Source organism: Onthophagus taurus, chromosome 1, assembly GCF_036711975.1.
Source record: "Onthophagus taurus isolate NC chromosome 1, IU_Otau_3.0, whole genome shotgun sequence".
NCBI classification, from domain to species: Eukaryota; Metazoa; Arthropoda; class Insecta; order Coleoptera; family Scarabaeidae; genus Onthophagus; species Onthophagus taurus.
In genome coordinates, this window is record NC_091966.1 from 28,613,570 (window position 1) to 28,641,454 (window position 27,885).

The window sequence follows — 27,885 nt, forward strand, 5'->3', positions numbered from 1 at the left end:
CAGTGGTCGACGTTTATAAAAAAATAATACTACTCAGAAGTGATCACGTATAGTGTTATCGACATGCCTCGCCGATAAGTAGACGATAATTCGTTAATATTCAGAATATTCAGACTTGAAGCGGTGTGTACAAGCGTGTACGGTCCTTAGTCCGGTGTCGAGAATCCACATAATAAGCGCGATAACCATTCTAAAGCCAGTTCGTCTTTAAACACAGACTGTGCTTCAACAAAATCCAACAATAATTTAAATCTCTTGGTGAAAGAATCTCATTATTCAAGTAAAAATTGATTCAAACTGAAAACAACTATCGTTGTTCCACTTTGAGTTAATATTTTTAATTCTATGGATGGACACTTAGTGTTGAACGTTGAAGTTTAATTTAAATTAGGAAATATATTTGTGGTAAGTAGAATTGAAAATAATTATTATATAACATTTTAAACAGGTCAGCAATTTTTAAATATTAACTAATTTTTAAGTTTAAAAGAATTGATTCTAAAATTACCTATTGCAATTAAAAGGTATTTTTAGAATCATAAGAAATCTACGTCGCAGTTCTTTACGTAAAAAATAGAGGCGCGTTGTGAGTGTAAACAAATAAATATGCAAATGTCGATGTACCTGGTTAACACAACAATCTACCTAAACCACGTATATTAAATAATTGCTCATATTATAAATGTTATGAAAACACAATGAAATATTGTTGATAAAAAACTATAGCTTCAAAGGTTGAATGTTTGAAATCAAATGCATTTAGATATAAAATCTAGAGCACTTTATATTTTATATGAAATCGAAATTGTTTTGTGAGACTTTTTAAAAGTAATTGGAAAAAAGTTAATAAATTAAATTAATTGGAACAGTTTTTGGTCAATCTGTTAATGTTTGTTGTAGGTATTCGTGTTTAATTAAACGAAAACGTTAATTTTGTCTACACAAGGTCAATACGTTTGTTATTTTCAATTCAATTGACATTCAAAGATACAAAATAAACATCGTGGGAAAAGTAACAATGAATTGGAATGCGAAATATATGTTATATAGACGGACAATGACTTTATTTAAAGAAAACTGTTTGTGTATGATTATAGTACTTCAAGATTATTTATTTCATAATGTTACTCTAAAGATACTTGATACTTTTATTATCAATTTCTAGAACAGTCGAATCTAATTTATTTTTTAGTGTACACGTCAATAATTTAATGTTAACACTTTCAATTTTGTATTTAAGTGGATTATCGTAATTTTCACATAAATCTTGATATTTTATTTTTCTGTTATCGTTCAACAACAAATTGCCAAGTATGCATTTCGAGTGCAAAGTGCACACAGCAACTGTATTTCCGTGGTACATAACAAATTTTGGCAAAATATTAAAGGTCGCGTATTCTAATTATAAATGTGGAAGGTTTATGCAAAAAAATTCAAATTCAAATTTTGATATTTATTGAATAAAAAACGTAAGTATATTATTTGTTAAATATTCCGTACATGTTTTTTTTTAATTGCAAAGAACAGGCGTTAACGATTAATAATGTTTTTTAGAACGATTAATTGTGTTGTACCTAAAAATACTTGTATCCAATGGAATATTTGTTGGGTTAATTTGCATTTAAAAAAACAATCGTGTGTATTATTATCATTACTTTACGAACATTTAAGTTACAATTAGATAATAGACTGTTTTCGTGTTAAAAAATTTTTTAAAATTTATCTTACAACAATTAAAATTAAACATAATTAAAATGTTTATGAAAAAAATATAACGTACAAAGTCTATAAACATCGATTAGAAATGTTTTTTTTTCTTTAAAATCGTTGTGCAATTATTATAATTAAAAATAAACAAAGAACTAAGTTAATTAGCACAAGTCACTATTGTTCATTTTGTAAAGTTATTTTAAGATTGGCAGTTTGTCAACTATTACTGGAAGCTGAATCAGGCCAAAGGGAGCGGTAATTGGAAATTCAGATGTAGTTTAATCACAACAATATCGTGAATAATACGGTATAAATTAATTTTAAAAGTCTATAATTAAAGAATGTTAAATAAAAGTAGATGATGACGGGAAAAAAACTTATTTCAAAAAAATATATTTTATTGATTTTATTTTCTCTACACAAGTATTTTCCAGATTATATTGAAGAAAAAACCTTCTATTGGTTTTTCAAATATCTTGCATTGATGGATACAGTAATAATGTAAAAGATATGATAGACTACGTATAGCCTTATTTATAGTATTTTTATATTATTACAATAAACTTTCATTCAATCGCCAACCATCTTATTTTGAAGAAGTGTGCAAAAATTAAATAAAATAAGTTTTTAGCAAAATGCAATTAAGTAGCAATAAAACGAAGATACAAGTTTTTTAACTTATAGAGAATCGTCGACATCAACTCTGCAAAGCAAAAATCCTACTGCAATTGCAAAGTTCAGGGCAACCTTTTGATCTTTTTGAGAAGAATTATTACTTCTCGATGCGATATTCATTTATCACCGTATATACTCGTGGTTATTTCAGTTATGTTTTATATCCATACCGTTCAAGAAAAATATTAAGAGAGCTGAAATCCCTTTATTAGAAGTAGAAGCGACAACTAATGCAGCAATGTCAACTATTTTGGAACCAGCTAGAAATATTTTGGAGTGATTTTCCAAATTAGCTGGTTTGGACTTTCATTATTAATGTACGTGCAGTCACTTATACAACGCTTTAAAAGCACATCCTTGCCAACATCATCAAAAAATAGGCTTAATAGCTGTCAAAACATTATTTGGCAAAGGACCATAATTATAATTGAATGATAACAAGCTGAAACACGCTGCCAACCGCACCGTGGATCTGAATCGCTTGGGCACTTTTCTTGCTGTGACTTTTGGGCGATGTACTATAGAAAGAAGAAGAACTTCAAAAACTTCTCTTTCCTAAAATATTAATCCGATTGACTTCAAACTTTCGGAAGATATTTTAGTCATAATGTACTATTAGATAAAAAAATTAAAAAGAAATGTCTTTTTGAATTTTACAAATGTCATCAGCTGACCATTATCTCAAGTACCATTGCTTCATTTGCTAGTAGACTTTTATGGCTGGTGTTATTAGAAATAAAATTAAATCGAGACACTTCTGTGGTATGCCGTACAATAGAAATACTGTTTGACGTATTGGATGTCATGTTGCAACCTTCGTCAGAAACAAGTTCAAAACTGAGAACATCACCAATTGTGGACAATACTTTAGTAACTAATTATTAAGTAATTATGTTTTTCATACTATCCCCCCTATTGATATTATTCTTATTATTGCAAACTTCTATGAAATGGCCATTCTCTGGTAATACGGCTACTCCTGGCAAGTACTTTTGTCTTATCGAAATCTGTTTTGACAGCTGACTATTTTCTCCGGCTCTCTTTTTCGTAATGTTATCTGTTGCTGTATACATTGACAAATAACTATTCAAAATACATCTTTTATAAGTCGTTCTTCATTCTGTCTGTGGGTGCTGGTGTGATGAAGCTTGTAGATACCTGTTCGTGTGCGTTCCTTCCGGTACACTTCGTGTGTTAGCCGGTCCTGGTTACTGATCTATGAGTCAACTTTATCATTGCATTCTGACTATTTAAATCCCTTTAGAAATCATGCCTTTATTTGCCATGTTTCTAGATAACATAAATAGACTGGTTTTCAAAGATACTGCTTCAACCGGCTCCGTATAGAAGATGACTAATTATAAGGGCGCTCCCATGGCTGCTGATCTGTCATATTGCTCATAAAACTCTCCTTTCCACCTTAAGTAACTCGATGACGAGGACACTACAAGTTCTGAGATATACCTTGGAAATTCCCCTGGTATGAGTTTTCCTGGTAGACCTTTAACGACACTTTTTACCAGCACTTCGGAAAAAGTGATTCCACGTCAAAGCTGACTAATATGTCCTGCGGTTCTAGGAAAATATTACTAATTAATTGCGTAAAACGTGTCTATCATCCGATAATTCATTATTTACAAGTGCGTAGACTTTCACAACCGGTGTTATTAAAATACTTAATTTAAAACACAACCTTATTCAGAAAAAATATGATTCACCTCTTTCACTCTAAGTCTATGGAAGTCTATAATCGTTGCATAAATTCGGATTCTAAATGTTTGTTTTTAACCTGGGTACAAACTAAATGTATACATATATAATCGCTGCCAATCCAAATCAACATAAACGCCAAAATGGTAAAATGGTCTATTTATTTAGTTGCACCGTTGAACAGTATTTTTAAATCTATATCAAACAGTTAAACGGGCATAACCCCAAACAAATTTCAATCGATACAACATTGGTTTAAAGTTTGCACAAATGTCTATTTCAATAAGACATGAAAAAAGTCTTTAGTGCCATTTTGGATTGGCAGCAGCGATATACACTGACCGGCAAAAAAAACCGGCCACCAACATGTAGCCACAATTTCAAAGCTGGCTTACTCGCGAACCACTCATTCGATTTTGATGATTCTTTTTTTGATCGAAACGTTGATTCTTCTGTAAGAATCCTGCGATAGAAATTTTTATACGGATATTAATTTGAGCATATACGGGGTGCAAGAATGAGAAAACCTTTTTTTCTCGAAATTTGTAATACCCTATGGGGTGCAGCTGTTACAGCAGAGGGTGTTAACTGGAATCAAATGGTAGCCCAATCTTTTCTGAGCATTTCGTTTTTTTATTCACTCTATTATCTCTGTTACTAACGAAGATGCAGTATTTTAAAGCGATCGCCTGTGAAAACAAGACGAGTGACAATAGTAGCTGATGACCGTTTTATTGTTCTAAGCAATCGTAGAACGACAGCTGTAGAAGCTCGGTGTCGTCTTCAAATGGTGCATGTCGTTGATGTCAGTGAGCAATTGCGGCAAACTCTTCTTCAAAAGCAATTTGTAACTCTTGAAGGTTGTCCGGTAGGACAGGACGACGACGAATGCGTCTCTCAAGTTGGTCCCAAAGATATTCGATAGGGTTAAGGTCCGGGCTGCACGCGAGCCACTCTATCCGTTCAATACCCTACTTCATCAAGATATTCGTTAACCACACGTGCTACGTGCGGTCGCGCATTGTCATGCATTAGCATGAATCCATCACCAATAAAATGGGAATAGAAGCTCCATGGAAAGGTACTCTTTCCGAAATGGTGCAGGTCGCAAACCTTGCATTACGACGTCTCCACACTCACTCTCGACCATCAGGTGACCGGAGACAAAATGTTCCATTGTTCCATTCCCTAATTCATACGTACGCGCCCAAATTGAAGACGTGCTCGCCGATGTCTCTGGAGCAGCCGAGGTCTTTTGGCAGGTCTTCTTGCAGTCAGATCACTTTTATCAAGTCTTCGATGAATAGTTCTTTCACTTACGTCAACCCCACGCACCATCTGAAGACGATGCCGAGTTTTTACAGCTGTCGTTCTAAAATTCCTCAGAGTGTTTAGAACAATAAATCGGTCATCAACTGCTGTTGTCACTCGTCTTCTACCGAAACCTTGCCGCCTAGTGAAATTTCCTGTTTCCACATATTGGTTCCAGACATCCTGAACTGTTGTTCAGGGTACACCCAACGTATGGGCAACGCATTGCTGACTTTTGCCATCCTCAATTAAAGTAACAATAGCCGCAACATCAGTTACTGACAACGGGATTGTTATTATGTTAAAAGACTGTAAAAAGCTTTAACAACTGTCAATTTACTATTCGAAACAAATGACATACGCTACCTAGCGCGCCACCTTATCTTTTTTTATGCTTGTTTGTCTTGTTTTTACAGGCGTTCGCTTTAAAACACTGCATCTTCGTTAGTAATAGAGATAATAGAGTGAATAAAAAAACAAGATGTTCAGAAAAGATTGGGCTACCGTGTGATTCCAGTTAACACTATCTGCTGTAGCAGTTGCACCCCACAGGGTATTACAAATTTCGAGAAACAAAAGTTTTTCTCATTCTTGCAACCCGTATATGCTCAAACTAAAATCTAAAATTTTCTATCGCAGGATTATTACCGAAGAATCAACCTTTCGATCAAAAAAAGAATCATCAAAATCGAATGCGCGGTTCGCGAGAAAGCCAGCTTTGAAGTTTTGGCTAATTTATAGTGGCCGGTTTTTTTTGCCGGTCAGTTTACTTTATTGGGTTGCAAAACCATAGCAATTTACCTACAGATTTGTAATGATTTTTTTAATAATTTCCGTTGCTTTGATAGATTCATTTCGATGACATCCAATGATTCCCAAAAATGTTGGTACCTATTGTCTCTGCTACAAAAATTAGAAAACAACTTGGGAATGTTATTTACTTGGGGCGTCGTTTCAGAGTACTATTTTCGACACTGTTTTTTTTCCGGAATTTATTAAGCTGATATGGAGACCTGGATAAAGTATCGGCAGCATAGTTCTAAACCTCATTTCGGGTTTTCACATCGCAATCACTTCATTGTAGATAGGTAGCTCATTTTGTTATTCTTTCGAGAGGACTTTGATCTAGTTTTTGACATTGAGTTTTATTTCAGTTACTGCTAATCTGCATTTACATTAAATTTGTATCCCTCCGGGTAAGATATAATCTTTTCTATCTCGCAAATGGTTGCTAAACTGTCTGTACTAACCTGTCTAATTTGTACTAGATTCATTCCGCACCAAACCATTGGTTGAAAGCATCGATTTAGACAACAACATTTTTCGTGATATCAGCATATATTTAAACTAATAATTGATTGTCCAATTGATTGCTGATTAGTCCAACTCCATCATTGTTTCTTTTGCAATAGTTTGTTTCACGGTGCTGAAATTCTAATAAAATTCGGCTATACTTAGATGTTTTTTCATAATGTTTTTTTAGCCCACAGATGCAATACGAATCCTTTTTTCGGTTACGAGATAACCCAAGTATTGAAGTGTTTTCTTTTAAATGTTGCAAATGTTCTTCTAAAGTCCAACCCAAAGCGATAATGTCATCCAGGTACGCAAAAAAAACAAAACAATTTCCGTTCAAGTCCTATGATTACGTCCATTAAAAATGAATAGTTACTGAAGCGCCAAATTTCGATGGTTAAACATACTTGATAATGTCCGTGTTTTAAGTCGATACTGGAAATAAACAGTATATGTTGGGTGGCAAGTTAGAATGGTAACCAAACTCAAAACTTTCTATTTTTCTTTCGGACCAATAGTAATGGTGAACTGGACTTGTGAAGGGCACTTTGGAATCAGTCTTGTCTTCAATGAACAGATTGCTATATTATCGGTTAATATCATGAAATCTTGGTAATTATTTTTGTAAGAATTCGGTTAAAGTTCTACCTTCCAATTACTTCGATTAAACTATATTCCGACTCCAGAAGTGAAAAATTTTGGTCCGGCACCAACATCTTTGCTGACTATTTTTCGTTTTTAATTATATTTGTCCTGTTAATACTATTAAAACTCACCGTTTGTTTATAATGAGTTTATTCGTTCACAAATACAAATGTTGTAAAACCAGGAGGAACTTAACTAAACGATACACCCCGATAGACATATTGACCTTTAGCTTTGTATGTTACAAGAAATCAAACATGGTATCTATCATTTAAAGGCTATCCTACATATTTAACATTAAATATTGCTAATAAATGCGTATCGCATTTCGGTGGCAATTCTTTTAGCAAGACAGAGAGATGGGACGGTAGACGATATTTCTTATTCAGATTTTGACATCTTGGTTGGTTGATTGCGATATATGAGTCCAGTGCCAATTAATGCAAGGAAAGTTCTTCAATAAATTGTGCCAGTTGTTTTCTCATTTTATCTACTTTCCCAGCTTTTTTAACCCGATTTTGCGAAAAGGAATAAATATATGTTATACACGCATTTTCCCATATTTTCAAAAAGAATTAACTATAAATTTAGTGAAATAGCAGTTATATCAGCGTTCCTTAAAGGACTAAAAAGTTTTTAAATCTTTGTTTGATTTCTCCTTGAATCGTAAGACCAAAAGGTAATTAAAAATTTGGTGTTGTAATCGATTTCTCCTCTCTCTTGGTTTTTAGAAAACGGTCGCTGTTCGAGCACCAAATTTGTGACGTACTTTCCTGGTTCGCTCCCAGGAAAAAGTGTTTGTGGTCTTAAAGAGGTCATTATTTTTTTACTAACCGGATACTAACTGTATTATTCGGAATGTTTATATTTTTTGAATATTTCAATTTCTTTAAAAAATTAAAGGTTTTGCTTATTATGTCACCAATGTGGCACGAAACGACTTTAAAACATTTCTCGTTTGATTTTCAACTACTTCTAATTAGCTGTATTCGATACTTTATTTAGTTGATTAATTTTGAAACACGCACGATTTGAACTTTGGTAATTACTTGAGTTAAATTCTCTACAAGTTTTCATTCAGTACTTTTCCGAATACAATCATTTATTTAAATAAAAATTACATTGAAATCAATGTCGTTGAATAAACCTTGCAATAAAAATAAATTTTGATAAAGTATGTTTAAAATTCAATGACTCTATCAATCTTATTAATACAAAGTTATCTTTCAATTTTTATTGTTAAAAAAAACTTATATAATTGAGAAAAATTATTTTTCGTTAATTTCAACTATCACGGAAAACAAATTAAAAAATTACTTTGATTACGTATTATTTATCTATGGAAGTTATGAAATCAACTATAAATATGAAAGTTATATTTAGATTACAATATTACAAACACATAAATCAACTAAAATATGTTTTTCACAACTAAACCAATAGATTTGAACGGAATTTTGAGGTGTTCAATATCAGTTTATTTAGTTCAAAGTTTAAACAAAATATAGTATTTGGATTTTTTTCTCTAATTTTAACTTACAAATAAACTTCAAATAAATAACTGCTACCTAAATCTATAATAACTAAAGTTGTTGTTATAAAACGTAATGAATGTGTAATAAGATATATTATTTCTCCAACCTTGAAAATTACGAAATCGCAATTTTTAAAATCAGCACTAACTACTACTCAGCAATTGGTTATAATATCAAGTTTATCAGGAACAATTAACTCAAAAACGATTGTATAAGTTGAGTATTACTGATAAACAGACGTATCTATAGAAATTTGACCCGTAGAAATTTTGCACGGTTTAATTTTTTTTTGCAAAATCATTAGTGTCCTTTTTTGAAAGTTTAAGTAAGTAGTTATTTAATTATTATAAAATATTTTTTAATACCAATTTATAAATTAATTTAAAACAGTATCATCAATCATATAATCTAAGTTTCCTTATCGTTTGTCAAAATAAAAATTGATTTCCCACCTCCAAATAATCGTTTGTTTAGTAACAACAAATAATGAAGGTACACTTTTCCTTCTTCCTCGTTTGATAGTGAACGTATTTTAAGGTCGAATGAAATTAAAAATTCTTGTCGAGTGTTGCGTCCGGCGAACGAACGCGTTTTGTTTAGAGGTTGACCGTTGTTCTGCGGAGAGTCGTTGAGGGCCGATCGCGATTGGCCGCCCGGTTAAGTTAAGAGTTAAAAAAAAACGTAAAAATCGGCGCAAAAGTCTCACGAACAGTTCAAGTCGGGCTGTAGTAGTGGTCATGGATAGCGTGCGATTGCGAAACGATTACATGGAGTTTGTTAGAAACACACTCACGATGGTAGACACCCTCGCAACGGGCGTTGGGGTTGTCGTTTCTTCCAAAGGAAAAATTCATCAAGAAATTTTTACACCACCACAACAAATTTTACAATGTTTGGTTAGGTACGTAAATTTAGATTTTTTAAATCAACAAAACAGGTGTTATTATTTTAAAAGTTCCTTTATTTACGATGTATCGAGTATAAAGTTTTTTGAGAATTATTTTGAAATTTTAACAATCTGAATTTGATAACATTCAGATTCATTACCTTGAAATATATAAAGTTTATACAATTCTGGTAAAAGAATCGTAATATTGAGTGAAACACTATTAATTACAGTCTCAGATTATCAATCGAATAATCAAATATGTTTAAACATCGATAAATAAATAACTTAACATTATAAAAGAAATAATTTCAAGTTTTTCAAAAACATTTCATTTTCGTAAATCTCAAAAAATTATTTGGTGCTTATTTTTGTCATCTTAATATCATTATATTTACTATAAATAATGAGATGATTCCTTGACTAATAAGGAATTAGAGATCCAAGTAACTAAAATTTGTTATAATAAGTGTCTAAAAAGAACAGCCCATTTTGAAAACATGATGTTTAAATAACGATAATAAAAAGAAAAAGTACAACCTGAAACCTATGAAAGAATCGTTGATAAAACATTATGTTTCCAATTTTGAGCTTAAAGCCTGCATTAACCATATAATAAATTGTTTAGGACTTTAGGAAGTAAGTAATTTTAAAATTCTCCTTTACAACAATTCGTCTTAATTAATTGTAAAGAGAATCAATATCTTAAAAACTTTTAACTTTATACTTACCCATCAAAAATATTGAAAAATGACAAATTCAACATTATTACATTACGGAAGGCAGAGTTGAATCTATGTATGAAAAACATTCTAAGTCTTCAACAAGGCGTAGAACTCAAAGATAGGTGATAAGAATATTTTTTTCGAAATCTGAATGCTCACGTTCTTGTCCCATGCTTAACACATTTTTTTTAATATTTGCTGACAATTGATCGTCAAGTAAAAAAATATGTTCTGTATGTTGTGTCGGGTGGTCAAATAAGCGTGCAAAGTGCTACCGGAAACTACTCATTGAAGAGACTTGCGATAAAAAATTTAATAACTAAAGTGGATAAGAGAAAATTCTGAAAATTATTTTCAATGGATTTCGATCAGTTTTAGATAAAAAAATTTAAAGTGCTTTAATTTACAAGATACTTCACCTCACTTTTGAGAGCATTCCTCATTCTATTGTTTTTTTAGTCCATTTAGGAGCGAAAATTTGGCATATTGACAAAAATAAACATAATTTTAAACACATAATATTTGCAAAACTAATTACTACTAATTGCCCTAAAGAAATGATCTCGGGCTTCTAAAAATTTATTTAATGTCTCCTTAAATACTCAAATTGCCATCTATCATGTTCTATCCATTGATGGAGATTCTCATGCATGGAAAAAACTGTACCTTAAATTTCTGCTCTTGGTAGGTTGTGAAAGGCATTCCGAATCCTATTTTCCATGTCTTGTCTGGTTGTCGATTGAGTTTGAAACACCACTAATCACTCCCATAAATAAATATTTAAACAAAATAAGTGTGGGGATCTGGCTGACCATAGAAATAGGCTTCTTCTTCCGATCCATCGCTGTTGAAACAGTGAGTTTAGATAATCCCTCACATTTATATTAAAATGTGCTGGACAACCGTCCACTTGTAAGAACAAATTTTGCCGTATTTCCAATGCCATATCTTCTAACAAAATCGGTAATTGATTGCCCAACTGATCAAAACCATTGAATTTTCTCATTAAATCTTCTTTTACCGATATTTTAGGTTAGGAAGTTTCATTAAGAAAAAATTATAACAATAGATTTAATTTTTCTAAGAAAATTCATAATATCTATTGTAATATCGAATAATGAACTCTAGTGCCGATGCACTAACTTACAATCACCACAAATAAGGTAATATTTGTAGTCCAAAATAGTACAAAAGTACAAAATATAGACCTTAATGTAAACCTTAATAGTTGAACATAGTATACTCAGCGATCCCATACTCAAATAAGCGCAGCAAATCTCTTCAACCTCTGATAGCGATTGACTCTCACACACTCTAAATCGTTGTGCCATATTTTTACATTAATTCTATAATGCCAGACGTACTTCTAACATCTTTTAACGTGATCAGTCTTGTATTCAGGAACTTTATGGTATCTTTCTGCCCTATTTCTAATTTATTTCTGCTATCATATTAGTATCACTTTGCTTTCGGTCTAGTTTGTTTAGAATATATCTTTTATTTTTAACATATCTATAAGATATTGCTTTATGCATGACATCTTGCAGGTATCATCCGGTTTCTTTTTTTTAAATATTTATCGGTCAGCACGTCCACACCAAATCCAACCTATATCATGATAACCAAATCAAACCAAATATATTTAAACCCAAACGCCAGCCACGCCCAAATCAATTCCGATACCAAATCAGGCAAACCTAACTAAATTCACACAAAAACTCGACAACAGACTCAAGCCACCTGAATCAAGTTCAGCTTACGCAAATCCAATAGAACCCATCCACACTGAAACTGAATCCATCTAATTCACAACCAATACAAACTCAACCCAGTCCATCCAAGTGAATCTACACATGTAAACAAAAGAACTCTATAAAGGAAATAGTTACGTTGTCTAAATTAGACTATTAATATGTTGTGCGAGTCTTTTTTAAACAACAATAGCATTCAATTATATCTTTTTCATACAAACTGGGTGAACAATTACCTATTCAAATATCGTATAAGTCTTTATAATTATGAAAAACGATCTTACATCCAATTTTATTCATAACCGGATATTTTGTTTAATTATGAAACCAATTAATTATTAATTAAGTATTATATTTCAACTCATTTACATAAACGCAGAAATAAAAAGATTTTTACTTTAATTTTATATTTATTATAAAAGTTTTGAATGTATTCCATTTTTCTAATTAATCTGTTGTCGATAGATACAGCTGGTTTTGCTAATGCCGGCTTATAAAAACAATACAACGAAGGCCACACTAGTTAATTAAATCTAGAAATCATAGTATTATCTCTATTTATGACCCATATCTACCTTTCCCGTGCCGACGTTGAGCGAGGTTTTTAAAATGACTAATAACTTTGCTGTTATGCCAAAAATAAGATTGATGTTTAACCAAGTGCAATGTTATTAGTTATTATTACTTTCTTTAAAAAGAATAATACGGTTTACTATAATTACAATTTATTAAGTATTTTGACATAACATATAAGTATTTGCTTTCAAATTATTATTATCACACATCCATGTGATTTAATGAAAATTTTAATAATTTAATTTTGTTAAAAGGATAAGTTTCTTTAAAAATGTACCAATTTTAATGGGATTGTTAATTTTTTGGAAGTTTGATATTTTTCACACATTCTATTAAATCTACACCATATAGTATTTTCATAATTCTGTATATATTTCTAAGTATTTATAAATGTTGGCTTATTTCATTTTTCGATAATAATTGGACCTATGATGTTTCAATAATATACCCTTTTGTAAAACATCGTTTTATAAAATTCATTGTGATGCTACATTTAGAAATGGGATTTCTGAAATTCTTAATCACCACTGAGACATTAAAACAAGAAAATATTAATAGTCCATATTTTATATCCATTACGGTTTTTATGGCTAGGCTCCTAATTTAATTCGGGTATTTATAAAAGTTGTGCATTGTGTATCGTGTTTATGTTCGCGTTACCATTTTTAAACATTTATGGGTTTTATTATGTCTTTTTGATAAGTTTTTATCAGCTAATGTGCTTCTTAATGTTTCGTTTAACATCTTATATTAACTTTTTAATTTAATGACAATTCAGCTGAAGATGAAACTTTTTAAGTTTTGAAACCGGTTCTGAGTAAATAAATTATTTTAGCGAGTCAGAAGTTGTTCATTTTATTAATTTTTTATTAATAATTTTTTAAATTTATAAAAGAAAATGTAAAAATTCTCCAAAGTTATATTCACACAATCTTAATCATGATATTAGTATTCTGTATTTTATAACATATTCTTCTTCATAATTTGCTTTTAAATCATACGCTGGAATATTATGAGATAAATACATGTTAAACCCTTTCGTTACGAAGAGCGTACGCATACGTTTTTGTATATGTGGGCTTGCTAAATGATCTTGAAAATACTCCGTCACGAAAGGGTTAACGTCGTAGTGACAAAATTCGTTTAGCAAGATAAATTTTATAAACAACTCTCACGGTCCTCTATAATTTATTCTTTTTATCGTTCATAGAAACAATTGTTAAAGATATAACTCTCTAAATGATTTTTAAAATGATTGAGTTAGCATGCGTATGATAATTATATTAAATCTACTTAATGTGTTATGAAATTTATGATAATATTCCAAAACGAATTAATTTAACGGTACAATCGATAAAATGAGTTTTCTTATTCATATTATATATTTGTACAAATTTAAAAGTGTCTTTTGACTCGTCTTTGAATTGTCTTGAATTACATTATTAGAAGAATTATTCACACAAGTTTAATGCATATCGGTGTCAATTAAAAAGCTATTTATTCTCCACCTTCATATTCTGATTCTTCTACAACACTGTTCTCATAACTACTTCTACAATATGATCATTACTCAAAAATTCGTTACCTAAAAGTCGTCATCACCAGTTTATACACCTTCGCGACATCCTGCTGTATAATTTTAGAAAAATTGGAAGTTATTAGTTTTTTAAATTTTAATTTCTTAATATTCAATGGTGCTACATTATGATTTTGTAGTTACTAAATAGGAATAAGGTAGTTCTTCTTTCTCAACCTTTGATTAAGCCTTTTTAATAATTTAATGAATATTGAAGTACGAAGGCGTTCACGGTCGGTGTCGAAGTTGACTTTCGACTTCGAACTTATTTCTGAAGAAGGTTGCAACATGGCATCCGAAACGTCAAATATTTTTTCAAAAAACGCACGGCTTAACCCGAAAGTTTCTAGTTCTAGGTCTAGTGTTAGTTCTAGTGATAGTGCTATAGACGTTATAGCTGAAACAATATCTATCTCTTTAGTTTCTATCCTTCTTAAAACGCTAAAGCTACTTTACACAGATACTCATCAAGTATCCCCTCTTCGAGTTATCTAGTAACTGTGAATTCATATATATATGTATATATATGTTTAAAACGAAAAGAATTTATTACATTATAATTTAGATATGTATATGTAAGATTTCCCAGATATGACCATAGTTACATGGCCTTCTTTTCCGCACACTTTTTGCAATGCAGTTATGATGTTTTAACACTATTGGTTACTGCAGCAAATAGTTGTGAAAAAATGATCTGGTTCCCATTATCTGCAATTACAGTGATAATAATCTCCTGGTCGGATCATTATTGGAACTGGTAAAGCAATATCAGTTGTCTACTTTTGTAATATGTTCTTCCTTCAATCTTTAAATCCTGCATTAGGTTCTGATTTAAGTATCTAATCTTTCCATAAGAGCTTATTCATTAGGTGACGAGGGATTTAGACCGCTCCATCAAGAGAGACTTTATCCATTTGTTGCCAGCAGATGGTATAGCAATCTTAAGATACGATGATCTAGCATCCCTAAAGAGCTCTTTATTTACTTTAAAGTTCAAAGTTACTTCCGTCTTTCTTGGTAGTTTAACACATTGTCGAGTGAGTTTGTCAGAATCTGCCGATCTCAATCTTTTCGCCAAAGACTTCCTTCTGGCAGAGTAACATCAAACTTTTACGAGAAACTAGACTTACTCCGCTGAATAGGCGTGTTCTACAAAGTAAAAAATACATATTTCCTGTCTTTGTACACAAATTATAGTCATAACATCCCTTGATGAGATTTTTCCTTCTGAACAATCAGCCTCCACTACACTCTATTAAGTGCTGTCACTCTCCAATTTTGAACGTGCAGCCTCTTTATGTTGTTAATCACGCCATTTAGTCATCTCATTCTACATCTTCTCTTATTTCTTGGTATATCTGCTTATCTCGAAAATATTTTCTTTGCTTTCCTGGTTTCACTAATTCTTAAGATGAGTCCCATCCATGTTATGCTTTGAGCTTTGGTAAACCTAACGTTGTATCTTCTTTCAAAAAGGTTGTTTAATTCTTCATTAGTACGACGTAAGTACGTTTCGGATACTGATAGTTATATACGGATAAAATTAATAGAATAGCTTCTTTAGACAATTTACAAACTAGTGAAGCAATATCAATTATCTGTCTCTGTAAGGTATCTACATCAAAGTCTTCCGACCTCAATCTTTTCGACAAAGTCTCTCTCCTCGCAGAGGAATATCAAACCTTTGCGGTTAGCTAACTGAGCGTAATTACTCTGCTGAGCAGAGTCATTCTAAACGCAAGTATACATTCGCTACCTTAGTATACCATGATTATTGATACCGCATGGTTGCGAATTTGTGTAAGCTACTCAGTGATTGTAACTCATTATTTCTCAGATATTACATCAGTTTATTCGCATTTTATCTTTAACGCTCTCAATAATAACACGAGATCTGCTAATCAAAGTGTTTCCTGTTTCATCATTCTTATCACGTTCTTATAAATTGCTCTGTGTTTTGACTAACACATGTTAGTTCAATCATACTTTAATTACGAATTATAATCTTAACACTACACAAATCAAAATTTTTAGAATAGATTTAACACGGGAAGAGAATTTTGTTTTGTTAAACTTGAATATGAATTTAAAAATAAAAACGGAAATTATGATTTCCTTGATTTTTTTCTCTTAAAAACCTACAAAATTTTTAAATACATAGATTTCTTTCAATTGGCTTTCATTCAAAAACGGTATTTTCATTACAAACAACTCCAATTCTCGATTTACACTGTATATTTTACGAACGTTTCTTCTTACATTCTAAATAATCTCATCGTTTACAAATTCTGTTTATGTTAACGATTTAAATTTACGCGATCTTATTTTATCCAGTTTGATTCTGTTCTCTTTGTTGCCGGTTTTTAGATTGAAACAGTATTAATAAGTTAATGAAGAAAAATGAGTGTTATATATTTTTGTTTTCTTAACAAGAACGCATAGACAATTACAATAATCGTTTCTGATAGTCCAATTACTGCATTTAAATTGTGGTCATTATAATAATTATGTTACCCTATAAAATAATCAAGTTGTTAATAAGAAATTTTTTTTGTGGTGTTTAATTTATATTGTATTTACGGTGAAACCGTAACAATTATTTATGGGACTATATAAAGATACCAGTTAATCACAATCTTCAAATTACAACCTTTAATGAAGCTTACCTTGAGTAAACACACTCACATTACTCTTTTTTATCAAGATCAAACAGAAAAAATTGCTGATCTGGTTTACAACTTTTCTTTTTATAGAGTATACTTTTAACCTTAACACAACCTAAAACCTTTTTTATTCAGGTCATGGTAGAAGACGAATTCGATCATTACAGTATACCTCTCCCGTTTTTATACGCCTTTAGATAATACTTGTAATACTCAGTCATCGTACTGAAGATAAAAAGAACACAAATAACAAAACTACAAAACTGTAAATATACAAGAATAAGTGTTAAAATTAAGAAGATATCCGTCCTTATCATCGAGATAAAAAAAATGGCTGGAAGAGGAAGCAAAACGCTTGGTTTCGCTGTAAGGAACTACGCGCGTTTATTAGCGTTGCCCAGGTGAGATAAAAAAAATGTTGAAAACATTAACGCACCGGAAATGTCGATGTCACGACCTTGCGTCGTTGTCTGCCCGAGTGTCTTAAAAAGCTAATTTAATCTTGGCGTGTATTCCGATCTTTCAACGTCGGGGTCAAGGTCGTTGGAAGTCTGGACGTTGATGATTGTACATATTTGCTTAAAAAAGAAAAAAATCGTAAACAAATTTAATTTGGATTTTGTTCCAAAGATTAGACAAAGTGTTTTCTAGTAAATATTTTTTTAATACTGGCTTAAACTGATATAAGATGGATTCTAATTAAAAAAATATATTATTTTGGTGTACTTTAGAATTTTAAAGATAAAATCATAATAATATTTTCATGAAAAATAGAACAATTTGTTGTAAAATATCATTAAGAAAAAGTCTTTATCTCCAACATTAATTTTATCCATGATCCATAGTACAATACGTTGTTATTCTGTACTTGGATCGAGCAAAAATCAGTAAAAGAAGATCTCCTCTTGTATATTATTACGTTTCTCTGGGTATTTTTCGTGTTTGTTATTGACAATGAGAGATATAAAAGTGAAGACGACGATTTCTCGAATTAACACATTGGAATGAAGCGGATATTACCGCTTTCGGCTTGTATTCAAGTAATATTTTTCAAAAGAAATGCCTTTGTAGAGAAATCGAGGTGAAATCTTCAACATGATTGAAAAATATTTGTTGTTAATAACAAGAAAATTGTATAGTTTCATTAGAAATATGTCAATTTCTTAAAAAGATCTCTAAAGAAAAGAATCCGATACAAAAGTCCTTTTTTAACAATTAATTAAGTAATAATAACCAAATGAGATAAGAATAACGAAATGTTATTGGCTTATTTAAAAGATAACGAAAATATGTGCAGTTTTTATGTATATGTGGCTACTATATAAAGATTTGTTGACCGGCCACTAATTAATACAATCATAAGAAAGGATATCTAAGGACACAATCTGTCATGCGAACATGTCAAGGCACACGATACTATTTAAAAAATACAAATCGAAGACTTTGATCCATCTAAATTATTACGAAATTAGTTTCAAAAACATCTAAAACCGAGCTTTTTCACTTCTATTACCTTTTATGTTATGATAATAAAAATAAATGTTATGGTGATATATTTATGCCACAATTTTCTTCTTCTTAATCATCAATTCAACATAGAATTAGTTGAAAGATAATTATAATTATTACTCGATTACCTTCATGTCACAGTATAAAGTTAGTTAGAACCTACAAAGGACTTCTTGCGTTGTAATGTCTTTAAAAGATTTAGGCAAGAGTGGTTTGGTTTACCTTGGTCCTAATTGGTTGACTATGAGTTGATCCAGAATTGACTATGCTTTCCCTTCAAGTTCTTTCAAACTTTGTTCCTTACTAAGTTTTTTAGGTACTCACACCATATCTAGACTTAATCACCTACACGAATTGGGAAAAACTGCTGCTGAACCATGATCTGATGCTTGAACAGCACTTATTCCACAACATTTACCCGAAAAAAAGTGTATTTGCGACTACTAACATCGATTACCTAAGCCACAAAGTAATCCCAAAGGGTATCGCGCCGCTATCGAATCACATCAACGGAATACAGCCAAACAAATACAACAAAACGTCAGTTGTTTCTAACGTAGTAACAATTCTACTCTTTCTTTGTTGTTGATAATCCGTCGATATGTCTATAAACTCTGTCACCGTTAATGTCAAGGGTTTGAACTCCTTGAAAGGTTTCCATGGCTGTATAGAAAAGATGGAGTAAATGTCAATTATGCATAAATTTGCAAATATTGGGCCTTAGTTGGCCCTAGTATTGTTTACTTTTGTCCACCGTAGATCATAGATGATTATAATCAAACCACGATTTTGGTCAACCACTTTCATATCGTCAGAAGGCTTACAGCTCAGTCGGAGACATTGTGGACTGGTTTGAACATGGAGTGGTAACATAATTTGAGAATTTTGCTTGTTCATTATGGATCTTGTCACCATTTATCTATAATATTATTCACATGCCTAAGAAATTACAATAGAGACTGGCGCATAAAATCAACGAATGGACAAAGCTAGTTAGAGATTTACTTGATGAGCTTATCTGCCAAGCAACATTAATTGAAATTCTAAAGAAATGTTCGTAACTGTACTGAAATTGATTACCTATTATGTTTTTTAGTTCCTATCGCCTTGTACATGTATTTATTATAATGGTGGCTACAAAGAACCGTAAATACTGTAATCAAGTTTCTATAGCGAAATTTATGAGATACATTTTTACGTTTACTGTACCGAATCCACAGACAGAAAAAATATTTATAAGGGACCATCTTACACCTTTCAACCAGGAATACGAAAGTAATGGGTTGCGCAAAAGCTATAAATAGTGGTTATAAGTGCGGGCTGAGTAACTCCATTATTCATCGTCAAATTTGATGATTATCTAAAAATAATATAGAATCCTCGGCGATTACCTGTTATCTCAAAGTATTTCTGTGATTAATTTCGCTTACGATCGATAGTGTGATACTATCGATAGTATTAAAATATGTCAAACTTTATCTAAATGATTGAAATCGGTGAATCTGTAAATACTACGTCATTTTTCAGTGTGATAGATACGACAGATTGTGAGAAATCCAATGCAGGAGGTGTGAAATTGAATTCATTTTGTATTTTTCTGTTCATACCATCAACTTTGAAAAAGAAATTCAACTTTTGTTTACATATTTCATATTTGTTGTATAAGCAAATGTCACCGGATTCGTTGTTGATTTGATCGCTCACATTATGATGGCTTTAAAAATGAATTAACACGAAAGGTGATAGGTGTAATTGTTTTAATCACGTGTATGTTGATCAATGTGTTATTTTTTTAGTCGATGCGTTATTGGCTTTATTCAGCGTGTATCCCCACGTAGTGGTTGTTTTTCTGACTGGTATTCCTCATCAACCTTAAAGACTATCAAAGAAACGTTGTGACTTCTCAAACAATGAAAGAAACGGGGTTGTATTTTCATGTCGATCTCTATTTTAAATTAGAGATATTAAGGCCCACTTTTACCATGCTCCTGATAAACTACCTAGAGGATAATTACCATAGTTACAGCGATTTTAAGCGCTCTCATTGGTCAAAAAGCTGAATTTATCTATGGGATAAATTTATCAAGAGGTGGTAAAAGTGAGCCTATATCACATAAATAAACCAAGGCATTAATTGTCTATATGTAATTGCCTCTGCGCATAAGATTTCCTAATGTATTCTCCTTTTCATTTACTGCCATTGAAAAAGGATACAAGGATTCACAAAGTATGTCCGTGCTGGGGATTCGAACTTGGGATCACCTGTGTCATAAAATAACCAGAAATGATACTGGTGTCGGTTCCTTTGATGTTGAAGGAACCGCATTTGTTGACCTCATTTTAAATTCTGCCATCATTAAGAAGGGAACCCAACGATCTGGAGAATTTGGCTTGAGACTTCTTTCGAGAGAAGCCAAAAGCCAAATTGTTAAAGGAACCAAAGGCACATCAATAACAAAAAGGTGCTCCTTCTAAAACATGGCGTAGCCGCACAAACAGAGGTTTGGTGGGATACCCCCAGTGTCCTTTCTGGTTATTCTGTACTTGTATGAAAGCCGTATGACTTACGACTAAGCTATCATGTCCCCAATGGTGGCAAATAATTCTATATTTTCTCTTCTGTATATATTGGAAGGAAACTTGATAACCAATATTTTTATTGTTCCTCTCTCAGGCCCACTTTTACCAGAGGACTCTTATTCAGGGGATTCTTATCATATTCACAGTGGTTTTAAGCGGTCTCATTGGTTAAGAGCTAGATTTGTTTGTGGGATAAAATTAAAAGTTGTTATTAAAAGTGGTCCTTATGCAAATGAATTCCTATTTTACTCTCCAGGATATAACACCTCGCACAAGGAACACATCTACTATGTATGTCGGAGTACAAATGAATGTACTGGATTTACCAGAAAATACAGAGAGACATAATGATATTCCAGCACTTTTTAATGAAATATTATTCAGATATAGTAATAACGATTTCCAAATTAGCTTCGCAAGTTTTAGCTAAATTTGGAAATGTTGAATAATTTTACTAATTTTCTACACAACTTTATCAAAGATTCAAATTAAGCCACGAATACCAGTCAAGTTTCAATTAATCACATGATTTTATGTCAAATCTATAGCTCAACTCCTTTCATTTGAGATCGTTCAGATAGAATTTAAATGTTTCAAGAAAGTGAGATAATTGATTCACGCAAAGAACTACAAACTGTATTTCTTGAAAAACTTCATGACAATGAAAAATGGCATTTACTTTTAAGATACTACCTTTTTCTGAAATTATGTAATAAAAATGCGAAGTACATTGCAACTTAGTGAGATATATTTTAGCTAAGAGAATGAAAGTAAGACAAGAAGTATACCTTAACCCTCAAGCAAAAAATTATTTTCATTTACAACCCTATTATGTACGATACAATTAAAATTGAAAGTGCATTCTGACAGTTGTTGATGTTTTTCAAAATTTATTTGATGTTATTCAACGAAATTGATGGCGTATAAAGTATTAATTATAAACATGGAAATGAATGAAAATCATTTTGCTAATGAATCTATTAATTAGAAACGTATAGAACAACCGGTTTACTATGTATCAATGATAACAACAGCATAGCCAGAATACATAGACAAATGGTGAGCAGAACATGGTGACAAATCGTAAGACGAGTACGAAATCGGATGACTCAATTATAGGTTATTGTATACACGACAATATTGTATCCTTTCATTTATTATTAATGTCAATGATTCTAAGATAGTTTGGCAAATCAGAACCTATCGCTGCTTCAAGACACATCTGATAATGTAATTCAATAAGTTTTAAAAAGTATTTCCACAAATTCTCATATACTAACATTTCTTTAAAAACTTAATTCCAAACGTTTAACAAAAACACTCAATTTTTTTATTTGCACATAAAAAAGTGCAAGTTATAATAAGACCGTTCTATCTTCCATATCTTACTTCGCACAACAAACAGATATTGGCATTCTTATACATAATGTATTAGAAGTTACAGAGAGGTTAATGCGTTACTGATTTACATTTGCATAGTGTGTAGTATATATAAACTCGGAAGTATGTACGTGACAATAGTACGAATTTTAGTTTTGTGTTGACTCTCAAAATGAGTGTTCCTAACTTTAGAGATGGCCAAAAGAAAAATTTATTACTTAAAAAAGCTGTATTACAAAGGTATGTCTTAAAACCTGATATCATTTCTAAATACATTTTGTTATTTAATTAAATGCAATTTTATTTTTATTCTTGTTCCACGTAATCTATTACCGATATAAATTTCACAGAGAGATAGTTAATTTTATTATTCGTAGAAATTAAAACTTTTAAAACCGCAAGTTCCGTAATTTTTTGATAATATTCGTATATATAATGAGTAATCTTTATTACAGCGTAGTTAAATATTGTTCAATATTGTTCGATAATGATTTCGTAAGAAACTCCTGTTATAAAATCGTAACGCGACCTATTCATATCTAATTTAATAAGTAATTTTTCTTTTAGAATGGGAAGTTTTAATTCTGCTCCTAAAATACTCAACTCTGATTGTCAAGACGAAGAAGTTCGATTACCCGAAGGTATCAGTCGTCACGAATTGATACAATTTTGTCAAAAACATAAACAACACTATCCACTTTTTAAAAGATCATTTAGAAAAGCTAAGGAACCATACTTTAGTGATTACGGTATTAAATATCGTAAACTAAATTCTTATTCAAAAGGTAAAATATCACTAATTGTAAATGTTTGTTAATATGTAATTTTTGATTATTTTAGGTTGTAGTGATTACATTTCAACTCCCTCTACTTTAAGAGTATTTCAATGGAACGTTTTGGCACAAGGTTAATCTAATTAATTAAACATTTATAAAATAAATAATTTACAATTAATTTTTCTAATAGCTTTAGGACGCATGAATGATAACTTTGCTCGTTGCCCTGTTCAAGCCCTTGATTGGGAAAGTAGAAAGTATAAAATGGTTGAAGAAATTGTTCAGTATTGTCCAGATGTGATATGCTTACAAGTAATAACTGATTTACTTATTTTTATTCAGCATTTACTGATATAAATTTGGTTTCTTTATAAACAGGAAGTCGATCACTTTAATTATTTAAAATACGTATTGGGAACACAAGGATATTCCGGCACATTTTTTCCTAAACCAGATTCTCCCTGTGTTTACATCGATGGAAACAATGGACCGGATGGTTGCGCAATATTCTATCGAACTGATAAATTTGATTTGTTACAATTCGAATATAAAGTGTTGGAAATATGGAAGGTGCAAAGCAATCAGGTAACTTTTTTTATTTTATTACTCCTATTTATTTATAAATATTAATACAAAATAAAAAAGGATTAAAAATATATATATCAAGAATAATCATCGTAACCAAATTATTCATTCAAAATTAAAATGCGATATCATATTTTTGTATTTCTTTTTCTTACATAAACTTCAAATGCCAAGTATTGTCCAAAGTTCAGAGATAAGTTTTTTATTGTAGACTGAATTAAGGCTGGCCGGGTTATTTGTTATTCATAAGAATTATTTTTAGAATTTAATTTTGAATTATTTAATCTTTAGACTATTGAAGATCAATTACGAATTGTTAAAACAATATTTTGAAACAAACACTTTGAAGATAACTATTTAAATGGAAATTTTATAAAAATATATCAAAAAATATAAGTGAATTATAACAAATAGTTTAATATAATCTGACTTTTAATCACTATCAGTTCGGTGTATTTTGTAATGTATGATAAAATTGAAAATTTATTTTTAAACCTATAATATTATAATACGAAATTAAATCAAAATAGCAAAACGTAATAAGAATAGAAGGAACATTTGTTAATAAGAGTTGTACATGACTTATTAAGTTTGTCTGCTTAAATGTTGTAAAATAAGGTTTGTCTAAAGAAGAATCTGTGTCAGTGAAACTGTCCTGGTAGCTCGAGCTTGAACTTTACTCGTTTCAATGATGAAATAAAGAGAAAAAAATAGATGATGCTTACATCTGCTTCGTTCATATAACGAAGGCCTTTGATACAGTACGCCTAGACATTCTGAGATTACTGATTGAGAAAGGAACGACATCCAATTTTATACAAGTAATACAAAACATGTAACAAGTAATATGACAAAGATTAAATCAGGCAAGCATACGACTGCTAATATTCTGACACAAGGTGGAATATTACTGTTAATTGACTTAAGAATAATGGACAAAATTTCACAGGAGGTGTCGTTGAATTTGGGCTTTAGAATGAGCAATGATAAAGTCAGCATGTAGTACATACGCAGACGTTGATGCGATTACTGCAGAAATTAAAGATGATCTAGATCTATATTCATCGATAAAACAAAAGTTATGAAAAACAAGATGCAAGCTTATGGAAGAAAACAAGCTCATGGAACAAGTCAGTCAATTTAAATATATTGGACTGAGTATCTTGAGCAGTCATGAGAGAGGAAAAACTTTAAGAATCCAGTTCAATATAGCGACATCTCTATTACGATGCTTATAGTGATGGTTTGATCAAATCAATACATGCTAATAAAGGTCTAAATCAAGTAGAAGAAGAAGAGATTCCAGAAACTCTGCTCTTCCTTGCTTTTCCTAGCAATTCTGTCTCTGTTATAATTGAATAAAAGTTCTGAATACAAAATGCAAATACTATCCAGACAAATCCAATATTGCCTGTATTAGATCATACAACTGAATGGATTTTGTGAACTTAAATATTATAGAAGTTATTAGGAGGTTAAGTTTTGACTAACTGCGTAAAATATACTTTATTTATAAATGGAGTGATTATGAGGTCATTGCAACTCATTTCCGTAGCCAACAACTTTTATCTTTCTATTGAAAAGATAAAATATTGGATATGCACGAATTGCACTTTTGTTAAAAAAACTGAAGCGATAAGACACTACATACATTGAATATGGAATACATTGAAAACCAAAAAGCAAAATCAAATGATTACTCATAAACTCGTGCATTAATACTAAACTATTAATAGTTTATTGGTCAGTAGGTTGGATTTTCCAATTTCTATTTTCCAAATTGCCCTATCGAGATCGTCGCCTGAAAGGTTATGACGTAAGTTGCTTCGCTTTGGACATTCATATTCGTTACAGTGTTAACAACTTAGTAATATATTTAAACTGTTGAACTAATCAATAAAAGGTTCTGATTCTTTTCTCTGAATAACTCGATATTCCTCCACCTTTTCAACGTATATTTTGGCTACTTGCCAATAATAATACTTAATGAATCATCTATTTCCAAATGGAAATGTAGCTGCTTTCGGGTAAATAGTCAAACAGCCAGTTTTCACTAGCATTCTGAGTGTGGCCTGTCAAATATCTGTTTCGTAAGTTGTCTTCAAAAGATCTTCCTAAACTCCCAATCCATGTTTTTATCCATTTAGATGAAATGATTTAGCGAATATCGCGCTGCAGGAAATGTACCGGCAGTACTGATATTTAACTACATATTTAGTGTCACTCTATCCAAAATTTCGGTTTAAATTGAAAAAAGTTGCCTGAAACTATAAATGTTTAAGAGTTTTTCCGAAATAACTGCTTAAAGCGATATACTTCCTGTCTTATACATTACTGTAAACGATTATATGGTTTTCTGCTGTCACGATTGATTTGATGGTTTAGCAATTACCAAACTTTATCTAGGATTCTCCCTGTGCAAATAGTGTTGTCTCAATTATCTTTTCTGCTGTCCATTAATAGTGCACTCTAACATTCTCTTGACTATGAACACCTCAGATAAGGTATGTTAAGTCACAAACTTGAAATTGTTAAGGAGAGAGATTTGAAAGTGGATTTAACCCATTAGCTGCCACGATCCCCATTTGGGGATTATAAATTTTAACGTACTTCACATGGCAAATTACAATTCAAAGAAAAAAGTTGGCAGTTAATGGGTTAATGTTTAAACAAATACATATGGTGGAGATAACTCATTTCGCAAAAAATGTGACTTAATACACCTTACCTCTGAGGTGCTTATATGATACAACTAGCACAGATATCTTTGGAGGTTCCATAAAAAGTCAGAAGAAAATTTTAATTAATGATAGTGAAATATGTGTAAAATAGGTGAAGATCACTCTGTTCCACTACATTATTAGAGCAAATAAATGTAAAATAACACATATTTAATTAACATTACAATCGCAATATATATTTATTGTAATCAACTCTTTGTTCTTCAATTGACATTGATAAACGAATGATTTTAGACTATATTTTCTTCAGACGTAATCGTGCGTAATACTAAAAATAAAATAAATCTAATTATAGCCGGTTACCATCAACGGTCAGTGATTCTTCTTATCATATTGTTGTTTACCCCCAACGTGTCTAAATATAAAATTGTTCAGAACCGTTATAAATTTATAATCAATTAAATTTATGTTTTTAGGTGGCTCTCTTAGTAATACTAAAACTACGCGGGACCGATCAGGAAATATGCATAACAACAACTCATTTAAAAGCTCGAACCGGAGTTTTTCTTTCGACATTCAGAAACGAACAAGGAAAAGATTTAATAGATTTTGTTTCGAGTCATTGCGGAAATAGACCGGTGGTTCTCTGCGGCGATTTTAACGCTGAACCCAGCGAACCAGTTTATTCAACGGTTACGAATAATTCCTTCTTGGATTTATCGAGTGCTTACGCCGATTGTCAACCACCGGATGTTTCTCCTTGTGAACCACCGTATACAACCTGGAAAATAAGAGACGAGGGAGAAATTTGTCACACCATCGATTATATTTTTTATAGTAGAAAAAAATTAGAAGTCGATGCCGTGTTAGAATTACCTTCCGGTGAAGATATTGGTGAAGATCGTGTGCCTTCATTTTGTTATCCTTCCGATCATTTCTCGTTATGTACCGATTTTAAATTATTATGTTAAGTCAGTTGATATCTGAATGAATCTCATTAACTTTTCGAAATCTATTAAACTCTCACAATTGTACGGTAGTACTTAAAGTAAAATGACAATTAGTTTTTGTAAGGAAAATATACGAAACGTAATTACGTAAATTTTATACTTATACAGCATTTAATTTTACGTTAAGTTTCCTCTGTAATCGGTATGAAGCGCGATTTCTACTTACGTTACCATTGTATATAAGGTTTTATTGATATGGATTTTTTGTGATATTTATTTCGTAATATCTTTTATATACATAATATTTTTTGAGGTGATTGACTTAAACATTTATTTGTTAATAAATATAGTTGTTTTAACACAAC

At 31.2% G+C, this 27,885-nt stretch overlaps 1 protein-coding gene across 3 annotated transcripts; it reads left to right on the plus strand.

The window, feature by feature from the left end:
- Positions 1-27,753, plus strand: LOC111413373 (NADP/NADPH phosphatase nocturnin). Of its 3 annotated transcripts, none has more exons than XM_023044336.2 (7): positions 1-405; positions 17,195-17,460; positions 23,096-23,313; positions 23,369-23,434; positions 23,495-23,616; positions 23,683-23,889; positions 27,047-27,753. In XM_023044336.2, the coding sequence occupies exons 2-7, from the start codon at positions 17,390-17,392 to the stop codon at positions 27,539-27,541; spliced, it is 1,179 nt and encodes a 392-aa protein (XP_022900104.1). In that variant the 5' UTR covers positions 1-405; positions 17,195-17,389; the 3' UTR covers positions 27,542-27,753. The 3 variants fall into 3 exon arrangements, with proteins under 3 accessions (XP_022900104.1, XP_022900095.1, XP_071055304.1); XM_071199203.1 differs by lacking the exon at positions 1-405 and adding an exon at positions 9,614-9,783; XM_023044327.2 differs by lacking the exons at positions 1-405; positions 17,195-17,460 and adding an exon at positions 9,571-9,783.
- Positions 27,754-27,885: the final 132 nt, after the last annotated feature.

Coding starts and splice junctions, on each gene's coding strand:
- LOC111413373 (XM_023044327.2), top strand. CDS start 9,620: ATGGATAGCGTGCGATTGCGAAACGATTACATGGAGTTTGTTAGAAAC. Junction 9,784..23,095: donor ATTTTACAATGTTTGGTTAG/GTACGTAAATTT, acceptor TTTTTCTTTTAG/AATGGGAAGTTTTAATTCTG. Junction 23,890..27,046: donor GGAAGGTGCAAAGCAATCAG/GTAACTTTTTTT, acceptor TTATGTTTTTAG/GTGGCTCTCTTAGTAATACT.